The sequence below is a fragment of the Orycteropus afer genome, unplaced genomic scaffold (assembly GCF_000298275.1).
Source record: "Orycteropus afer afer isolate SDZICR_OR568_19922 unplaced genomic scaffold, OryAfe1.0 scaffold00420, whole genome shotgun sequence".
Taxonomy (NCBI): Eukaryota; Metazoa; Chordata; class Mammalia; order Tubulidentata; family Orycteropodidae; genus Orycteropus; species Orycteropus afer.
The window spans coordinates 754928-765946 of NW_006922007.1; the positions used below are offsets into that span (position 1 = coordinate 754928).

Consider the following 11019-nt stretch of genomic DNA (forward strand, 5'->3'; position numbering starts at 1 on the left):
ACAGCAACAGTAAATTCATAACTATCAATAATTATACTGAATGTACATGGATTAAATGCACCAGTCAAGAGACAGAGAGTAGCAGAATGGATAAGAAAACATGATCCATCAATATATGCTATCTACAAGGGACACACCTTAGATACAAAGACAAAAATAAAATTAAAAAAAAAAACTAAAAAAGGATAGAAAAACATGTATCAGGTGAATGACAACCTAAAAAGACCAGGAGTGGCAATGTTAATTCCTGAGAAAATAGACATTAAGTCCAAAACCAGCAAAAGAGATAAGAAAGGGCATTATATATGACTATAAAGGGGCAATCCAACAAGATAAAAAAATCATAATAAATAATCCAATGAAAGAGTCCCAAAATACATAAATCAAACTTTCAACAGAATTGAAAAGAGAAAAAACAATGCCACAATAATAGTATTACACATTAATACACCATTTTTGATGAAGGACATAACTAGAAAGAAACTCAATAAAGATACAGAAGATCTAAACAATACAATCAACCAACTAGATTTGATAGATGTGTACGGAACATGCTACCCAACAACAACACAATATACATTCTTTTCCATGCACATGGAATAGTGTCCAGAATAGACTATATGTTAGGCCACAAAGCAAGCCTCAGTACATTTTAAAACATCAAAATTCTACAGAGCATCTTCTCAGAGCATAACACTATGGAAATTGAAAGCAACAACAAGAAGATCAAAGGGAAAAAAAATCAAATAGATGGAAACTGAATAACACCATGCTTAAAAACTGCTGGGTAATAGAAGAAATAAAAAAAATTTCCTTGAATCAAATGAGAATGAAAACACCGCATACCAAACTCTTTGAGACACACACAAAAAAAGCAGTGTTCAGAGGACCATTTATAGCAGTAAACACACATCAGAAAAGAAGAAAGAACAAAAACAATACTGTAAGGCAACATTTACAATAATTAGAAAAAGAACAACAAGAAAAAGCCCACAGTCACCAGAAGAAATAATATTCTAGCAGAAATAAATTTAAAAAAAAAAAAAAACAGTAGAAGGAATCAACAGGACTCGACATTTGATTCTTTAACAGAATCAACAAAATTGACAAACGACTGGCAAATTTAACAAAAGAAAAAAAGAAGAGGCAAATAAATAAGAATAAGAAATAAACTAGGTGTTGTCATAACAGAACCTACTGAAATAAAAAGAGTAACAGCAGATAACTATGAAAAATTGCACTGCACTCCAATAAATTTGAAACCTAAAAGAAAAAGAGATGTTTCTAGAAACACACTATCTACTCAAACAAATACAATTGGAGGTAGAAAATTTGAACAGAGTTGGGTCCAACTCGACAGCACATAACAACAACAACAACATCCCAAAATAAGAAATTTTGAACAGGTTATTTTAAAAATCCAAGGGAAAAAAAAAATCCTAGCCTGACGACTTCACTGGAGAATTCTACAAAACATTCAGAGAAGAGCTGACACGTATACAGCCCAAACTATTCCAAAGCATAGAAAAGGATGGAATACTCCCAAGATCATTCTATGAAGCAAGCATAATGTTGATACCAAATCCAGCCAAAGACACCACTAAAAAAGAAAATGGTAGACCAATATCCCTCATGAACATTGATGTAAAAATTCTCAACAAAATCCTAGCTGATAGAATCAAACAACATATTAAAATAATAATAATACATCATGACTAAGTGGGATTCATACCAGGTGTGAATATTAGAAAAACAATCAATGTAATCCACCACATAAATAAAATAAAGGAAAAAACCTACATGGTCATATCAATTGATACAGAAAAGACATTTGACAAAATCCAACACCTATTCTTGATTTTTTAAAAAAACTAAAAAAAAAAAAAAACCTCAGCAAAATAGAAATAGAAGGGAAATTCCTTAACATAATTAAAACACAAACACATGATTATACACAAAACAAATGACCAACATTATTCTCATTGGAGAGAGACTGAAAACGTTCCTGTTTTGAATGACAGCCAGATAAGGATGCCCTTTATTTAGAGCCACTCCTATTCAATATTGTATTGGAAGTCCTAGCCAGAACAAAGGAGCTCTGGTAGCACAGCGCCTAAGGCACTTGACTGCTAGCCAGAAGGCTGGTGGTTCAAACCCACCAGCCACTCCTTGGAAGGGAAGGTTGGGCAATCTACTTTCGTAGTGATACTGCCTTGGAAACTCAAGGAGGGGTCTCTATGAGTTGGGTTTGACTCAACGGTGGTGAGTTTAGCCAGAACAAAAAGGCAAGAAAGAAGAATAAAAGCATCCAGATTGGCAAAGAAGAAGTAAAACTATCTCTATTTGTTGATGATATGAACCTACACACAGGAATCGTAGAGCCTCAACAACAAAACTAATGGAGCTAATAGAAAAATTGCAGCAAAGTGGCAGGATACAAGACTAACATACAAAAATCAGCTAGATTCCTCCATACAAAGAGAACTCTGAGAAAGAAATTAGGAAAACAATACCGTTTACACTCAATACCATGAATGCCACTCTAAAGATGAACTACTTAGGAATAAATATAACCAGAGACACAAAAGGCCTACACAAAGAAAACTACAAAACACTACCACAGGAAACCAAAAGAGACTTACATAAATGGAAGAAATACCATGCTCATGGATAGGAAGACTTAACATTGTGAAAATGTCCATACTACCCAAATCAATCTACAGATACAATACAATCCTGATCCAGATTACATCATCACTCTTTAAGAGATGGAAAAACTAATCACTAACTTTATATGGAAAGGAAAGAGACCCAAATAAGCAAAGCACTACTAAAGAAGAAGAACAAAGTAGGAAGTCTCACAGTCTCTGATCTCAAAACCTACTCTGCAACCACAGCAGTCAAAAAAGCCTGGTGTTGGTACAATGACAGATATGCAGACCATTGGAAAAGAACTGAGAACCCAGAAGTAAATCCATCCACCAATGGACAGCTCTGAGAAGCTCTGGTGGCATAGTGGTTAAAGCATTCAGCTGCTAACCAAAAGGCCAGTGGTTCGAACCCAGGTCACACCTTGGGAAAAAGATGAGGCAGTCTCCTTCCATAAAGATTCACAGCCTTGCCAACTCTATGGGGCAGTTCTACTCGGTCATAAAGGGTCTCTAGGAGTTGGAATCAACTCCATGGCAGTGGGTTGGTTTTATTTGTGTTTTGTTTTTTGGGGGAGGGTTTACAGACAGCTGATCTTTGATACAGGGCCAAAACCTATTAAATGGGGAAGAGAGAGTCTCTTTAACAAATGGTTCTGACAAAACTTAATATCCTTTTGCAGAAAAATGAAACAGGATACATATCTCTCACCATATATAAAAACTAAATCAAGGTGGACCAAAGACCTAAATGTAAAACATAAAATTATAAAGATCCTCAAAGAAAGCACAGGGGCAAACACAGGGGCCCTAATGCATGGCAAAAATACATTCTCAAACATAATAAAAATGTGCAAACAGCAGGAAACAAACTGGAAGACCTCCTAAAAATTAAACAAAATGTGCATCAAAAGACTTCAGCAAAGAGAACCTATAGACTGGGGAAAAAAAATTGGCAATGACATATCAAACAAGGGACTAATCTCTTAAATCTGTAGAAAATTTCAACACCTCAATAAAAAAAAAAAAAAGACAAGCAATCCGATTTAAAAATGGGCAAAGGGCATGAACAGGCAACTTCACCAAAGAAGACATTCAGGTGGCTAACAAATATATGAAGAAATGCTCATGATAGTGATCATTAGCCATTAGAGATGCATATCAAAACAACGAGATACTCCAGCATTAATAGCAAAGTTCAAAAAAACAGAAAATAACAAATGCCGTTGCTAGTGTGTGGAGACCAAAACCCTCATATGCTGCTGGTGGGGCTGTAAAATGGTACAACTACTGTGGGAAATAGATTGGTGCTTCCTTAAAAAGTTGGAAATAGAAATACCATATGATCCAGCAATCCCATTACTAGGTATATGCTCTGGTTTCCTGGTGCCGCTCTGACAGGAATATACCACAAGTGGGATGGCTTGAACAAACAGGAGTTTATTCTCTTCCAATTTTGGAGGCTTTAAGTCTGAGTTCAAAGTGCAGGCTCTAAGGGCTGGATGAAAGTTCCTCAACCTTGGGCTTCAGCGAGGCTTTTCTGCACTCAGACAGCTGCTGGCTGCTGAGGCTGACAAGCCCAAGGTTGACAAGTAAAAAGGCACAGCCCCAATGTTACCAAAGCACATGGCAGGCCCCAGTGACACGAGTCCATTGAGAGGCCCAGGATCGGCAGAGCATCATGGCAGGCTGCTGAACAACGAATGACACGGCTACATGCAGGGTTCAAGCGTGCTATAAGCTAGAGACCTTCCTCAAAGTTGCTTCTTATATACGGGAAGCAGACCACATCCATAAAGCAGCTACTCAGCTGCTTGTGGTAAATCCCACCATGGAGTTGATTGCCAGTCTCATCATGGGGAATAACTACTACCAGCTGCCCAGCCACTCAACCAGGCCCAGCCAAGCTGACACACAACCTTATGTCCTAGAGAAATAAGAGCCATTACACAAACAGATATATGCACACCCATGTTCATCACAGAAGTATTCACAATAGTAAAAAGATGGAAACAGCCTAAGTGGCCATCAACAGATTACTGTTTAACAGATGTTTGTTTAACTGTGGTACATACACAATGGAATAGTAGGCAATATTGAAGAATTACAGCAAATCTGTGAAACACCTCAATATGGATGAACCTATCGGACATTATGCTGAGTAAAATTAGTCAATCACAAAAGAACAAATATTGTACACGTGTACTACTGAGAAAAGTTAAGAAAGAATCATCCTTTGAAGGTTACCAGGTGTGGGAGGGGAAGGCAGGGTGAATCACTGCCTAGAGGGTGTTGTGGGTATTACGTGCTATTGATTTGTCTCCAACTCATAGCAACCCTGCGTACAACAGAACAAAACACTGCCTGGTCCTGTGCCAGCCTCACAATCTTTGCTATACCTGAGCCCATCATTGTAGCCACTGCATCAACCCATCTTGTTGAAGGCCTTCCCCTTTTTCATCCACCCTCCACCTTACCAAGCATGATACCCTTCTCCAGGGAATGGTCCCTTCTGCCAACCTGACCAAAGTAGGTGAGACGAAGTCTGGCCATTCTCGCTTCCAAGGAGCATTCAGCTGCACTTCTTCCAGGACAGATTTGTTAGTTCTTTTAGCAGTCCATGGTACTTTCAGCATTCTTCACCAACACCTCAACTCTAAGGCATCAACTCTTCTTCAGTCTTCCTTGTCTAGCTCTCACATGCATATAAGGTGACTGAAAATACCATGGCTTGGGTTAGGTGCACCTTAGCTTCAAGGAGACACCTTTGCCCTTCAGCATTTTAAAAAGATCTTTTGCTGCAGATTTGCCCAGTGCAATACATCATCTGATGTCTTGGCTGCTGCTTGCATTGGTGTTGATTGTAGAACCAAGTAATATGAAATATTTGACAACTTCAATCTTTTCTCCATTTATCATGCTGTTACTTATTGGTCCAATTTTGAGGATTTTTATTTTCTTTATGTTGAGGTGTGATCCATACTGCAGACTGAAGTCTTCAATCTTCATCAGTAAGTGCTTCAAGTCATCACTCACTTTTAGCAAGTAAAGTTGTGTCATCTGTGTATCGCAGATTGTTAATAAGTCTTCCTCCAATCCTGATGCTATGTTCTTCTTCATATAGTCCAGCTTCTCAGATTTTTTGCTCCCCATACAGACTGAGTAAGTATGGTGAAAGGATACAATCCTGATACATTCCCTTCCTGATTTTAAACCATGAAGTATCCCCTTGTTCTGTTTGAACAGCAGCATCCTGGTCTATGTACAAGTTCCTTATGAGTACAATTAAGTGTTCTGGAATTCTCATTCTTCTCAGTTTATCCATGATTTGTTATGATCCACACAATCAAATGCTTTTGGATAGTCATTAAAACACAAGTAAACATCTTTCTGGTATTCTTTGCTTTCAGCCAAGATCCATCTGACATCAGCAATGATATCCCTTGTTCCATGTCCTCTTCTGAATCCAGTTTGTATTTCTGGAAATTCTCTGTCAATATACTGCTACAACCGTTTTTGAATTATCTTCAGTAAGATTTTACTTTTGTGTGGTATTAATGATATTGTTCAATAATTTCCACATTCTGTGAGATCACCTTTCTTTAGAATGGGTACAAATATGGATCTCTTCCAGTCAGTTGGCCAAGTAGCTGCCTTCCAAATTTCCTGGCATAGATGAGTAAGTGCTTCCAGCGTGGCAACTGTTTGTTGAAACATCTCAGTGGGCATTCCATCAATTCCTGAAGCTTTTTTCTTCATCTATTCCTTCAGTGCAGCTTCAACTTCTCCCTTCAGTAGTATTGGTTCTTGATCATATGCCTCCTCCTGAAATGAATGTACATCGATGAATTCTTTTTGGAACAGTGACTCTGTGTATTCCTTCCATCTTCTTTTGACGTTTTCTGTATCATTCAATACTTTGCCCATAAGAGCTTTCAGTATTGCAACTCGAGGCTTGATTTTTTGTTCAGTTCTTTCAGCTTGAGAAATGCTGAGTGTGTTCTTCCCTTTTGGTTATCTAACTCCAAGTCTTTGCATATTTCATTTTAATAATTGACGTTGCCTTCTTGAGCTGCTCTTTGAAATCTTCTGTTCAGCTCTTTTATCTTGTCATTTCTTCCATTTGCTTTAGCTACTACCCATTCAAGGGCAAGTTTCAGAGTCTCTCAACTAGAGGGTAGACACGTTATTAACTTGGGTGAAAGGAAAAGCAACATACAATAAGGGGGAAGTCAGCATAAACTGATCAAAGCAAAGGAAGACACTGGGAGGAACACAACGAAGGTAAATGCTATTACATATACAATCCTCCATTAGCATTAATAACAGTAATCTATGAGTAGATACAGAGTTAAACATTTAAGCTGAACAGGGGTGGGAAGGTGATTGGGACTACACCCATGAATATGTATAAATTTGACAGAGGGTATTTCTACATATATATTTATATGTGCTGTAAATATATCCATGAACATAGTAGAATATACAGGGGGCAAAGTTATGAAAACTTAGCCATAACCAAACACCTGGAGGGCCTGAGGACTCAGGACCATAGTCTTGGGGGACACTAAGATCAATTGGCATAACGTAGTCCACAAAGACAATACTTGTTGAGTAGCAACTGGGGTCTTAAAAGCTTGTGAATGGCCATCCAAGGTGTAACTATTGGTCTTTCTCTGTCTGGAACAAAGAAGAGTAAAGAAAATCAAAGACAAAAGGAAACAGTCCAGAAAACTAAAGGACCACGTGAACCTCAGTTTATCTGACCCTGAGACCAGAAGAACTAGATGGTACCTGGCTACCACTGCTGATGATTCTGAAAGAGGGATCACAATAGGTGGTTCTGGATAAAGTGGGAGAGATTTTTAAAATCATAAAAAGGACCAGGCTGAGTGGCCTGATTGAGACGGTTGGAACCCCCAAGTTTACGACCCTTAGGCACCCTTCAAGCCTGGAACTGAAGTCACCCCCATGGCTCAACTTACAGCAAACGGATAGACCTATAACATGAACAGTAACACCAGTGAGGGAGGTACACAGTCATCAGAACAGTCAACTATATGAGATCAAAAGGGCAGTATTTATGCAGGGATAAAGTTAAGAAGCAGGAAGAGATAGGAAAGAAGGATGAAGGGAAATGGTAAACCCAAGGAGGGAGTGGGGAAAATGCTGTTACATTGTGGGAACTGGAGTCACCATCACAAAACAAAATCTGTACAAATTATTGAATGGAAATGAATTTGTTCTGTAAACTTTCACCCAAATCACAATTTTTAAAAACAATGGTGGGGTGCAGTTAAAGCATTTCTTTGAGGGAAATGCATAGCCTTAAAATGCATTTAATAGAAAAGAAGAAATGCTGAAAAATAAGGAGCTAAGCATGTGTCTCAGGAAATTAGAAAAAGAACAGCAATATAAAACCCAACAAAGTAGAAGGAAGGAATTGAAAGGCAAAAATCAGTAAAGCAGAAAACAAACATACAGTAGAGGATCAAGGAAGCCAAAAGTTTGATCCTCAGACGGGAAAAAATCAGCCAGACCATTGGCATGACAGTTCACAATAGAAGACGCATAACCAACGTCGCAGATGCACAGGGATGTGGTGTGTCAGGTATTTAAACAGAATATGAGGATATACTGACACGGTTCTGCTGATAAATTTGGAGAAACCTACCAATCCCCAGTGAACAGCTGCAGGTCGGTGGGTGGCTGTGGTGGAGCTGGTGGCTTGGGGCGAGTAAGGGGGTACTGGGTGCCAGCGGCCGCGTCAGGTCAGGTCGGTCTCTCGGAGCGGGGCTGGGGCGTGGCAGCGGGCTGCGGGCTTCGGGCGCTGGGGCCCGCGGCCCCGGAGGCTGACCGGCTGCGCGCCGCAGGGAGAACGCCGAGAACATGTACTACTTCTCGGAGCTGGCGCTGACCCTGAACGAGCACGAGGAAGGCGTGGCGCCCACCGACAGCCGCCGGCGGCCGGACCAGCGGCTGATGGAGAAGGGGCGCTGGGACGAGGCCAACGCGGAGAAGCAGCGGCTGGAGGAGAAGCAGCGCCTGAGTCGCCGCCGGCGCCTGGAGGCCAGCGCGCGGAGCGGCGGCTTCCTCCCCGAGGACGGTGAGGCCTTCGGGGGGCGGGGCGCGGGCCGGAAACCCGGGGTCCGGGAGGAGGACTGCGGGGAGGGTGTGCCCCGGGCCGGGTGGGGGGCGGGCCCTGAGGGAGTAGGTGGCCCTAGGAAGAGGCGGGGCTGGGGGCGGGCCCTGAGGGAGTAGGTGGCCCTAGGAAGAGGCGGGGCTGGGGGCGGGCCCTGAGGGAGTAGGTGGCCCTAGGAAGAGGCGGGGCTGGGGGCGGGCCCTGAGGGAGTAGGTGGCCCTAGGAAGAGGCGGGGCTGGGGGCAGGCCCTAGGCAGGGCCGTCCCCGGCAGCGCCCCGCCCGCCAGCCGCTTTCTTCCGCAGCAGAGAGGGAGGCGGACGTGTACACGCCGCTGTGGTTCGAGAAGAGGCTGGACCCGCTGACCGGGGACACGGCCTGCGTGTACCGGGGCGGCTACTGGGAGGCCAAGGAGAGGCAGGACTGGCACCGCTGCCCCAACATCTTCTGAGCGCCACCTCCCCCAAATACAGGCTCCTGCGCAGCCAGCCCTCCGTCCTTTAATGCCCTCATTTTAAAAGGAAGGCCCGCCTCTCTTCCTCCTCCCCTACTCTTTTTCCTGTTTTTTTTTTTTCCTTTAAACACTTTTTCTGGGGCTACGTCTTTGAAGGAGGAAGTGCCGACCCGGGCTCTCTCCAAGCCCCAGGTGTGCCCAGTCGCCCTGCGCCCCTCTCCCCATGGACTTGGGGCCGGACGGAGATCCTAGCTCCCCGGTTACCACAACTCAGGCCGGCGCGGGCGAGACTAGCTCACGTCACCAGCCCAGCCCCGGGAGGGCCGCGCTGCTTCTCCTCGGGCGCCTCTCTTTGGACTTTTTTTAAACAGCTCTGCATTTCTTTCCAGCCCCGACGTTCAGTACCTGGTTTTAGTACACTTAGCAGGCAACTTTCCAAGTGTGCTTTCTTGCCCCGAGAGTGTGCGGCAAGAGCCCCTCTTTTTAAGCAATCAGGAAGCCAGGCTCCCTGCAGGTGGGAGATGCTGGAGCTCGGGCTTTGTGGGCGCTGCCTACCCCGCAGGAGCCCAGGGCCCCCGGAGAACCCAACAGAAAGGAGGGCCTGGCCCCGGGAAGGCACAGGAGTCGCTGGAGCCCCCACCCACGCACCTGGGAGCGGCGGCGAACAGACTTGGCCGGCCCTGGCTGTGCCGGGGCTGCTCCCAGGCCCCAGAGGCCAGGAGTGCTGGTAGGCAGGGCCTGCAGGTGCTTCCGACCCAACCAGGCCCGGAATCAGCAATAATGAACACACTCTGCGCAGCCTGGGCTGGCGACCCGGGCGGCAGAAACCCCGCTTCCCTCCTCGGCCTCAGGCAGCTCGGGGGGCCCATCTCAGTCCTCCTGGACCCTTCATTTGCCTACTTTATATTTATGATACAGAAATCTATATAAAATAGCTATTTTGCCTAACTTTCTATGGTATGTGGAAATGAAAACCGACGGAGGCAGGGCTCCTGAGTTTGGCCCTCCTGCCAGCCCTGCCCAGTCCTCACAGCCCGGTCCTAAGGCTCTGGCCACAGGTCGGAGGTCAGACCACGGCCTCCACTGTCCCAGGCCTGCAGCACCCCCATGCCCACCCTTCCTACCTACTTCAGTTTTGGTTCTGAATGTCCATCACAGAATTTTTCTTTCTGCTCCAGGACTGGTTTGGTTTTTACTAAAATAATAAAAGTGGGAACACCACCGTGTGCAATGCCTTAGCAGGCCTCCTTGGAGCAACGAGGCCCGGCAGGTGGCCGCCAGGGCTCCTCTAGGGCCAAGGGCCCGTCAATACCACTGAATGTACCTCTTCCGAACACTGTTTGTGAGCGAGCACCTTTTGACCAGTAACAATAAACCTCGGATTTGGAGTTTTCCAGCGCCTGGCCCTGTCTGTGGTGTGTGAACAGCGCTGAGGATGGCAGACCACCGACAGCCTGCAGGGCAATGGGATGGTGGTTGACAGGGAGAGAAGCAGGGCCACACTACCCAGCAAGCAAGGTGAGCACAGGCTTACTTGCGCTTACTTACTCATTGGTAGCGAAACTCAAGTGAAATTGTTCACTACGGCTTAGTCAGCACAATAAGCCTGTGCTTACCTTGTTACCGGGTGCTTCACCCCCGTCAGGGATCATAAATTTGAAGAGGCTTGGATTCTGTAGGTAGGTGCTGTCAGGTTTGGGGGGAGAGAGATGCCAGCCATGACTACAAGCAGAATCTTTGATGTGGTGAAAAGATGTGAAATTGTTCACTACAGATCA

The 11019-nt window shown here is 44.2% G+C and overlaps 1 protein-coding gene across 1 annotated transcript in view; it reads left to right on the top strand.

The window, feature by feature from the left end:
- The window catches only part of OSBP2 (oxysterol binding protein 2), a 343782-nt gene extending 334544 nt beyond the window's left edge, over nt 1–9238 (top strand). The window contains 2 exon segments of the mRNA XM_042782709.1: nt 8522–8754; nt 9093–9238. Coding sequence (XP_042638643.1) covers nt 8522–8754; nt 9093–9238 — 379 coding nt within the window.
- The last annotated feature ends 1781 nt before the right edge of the window (nt 9239–11019 follow it).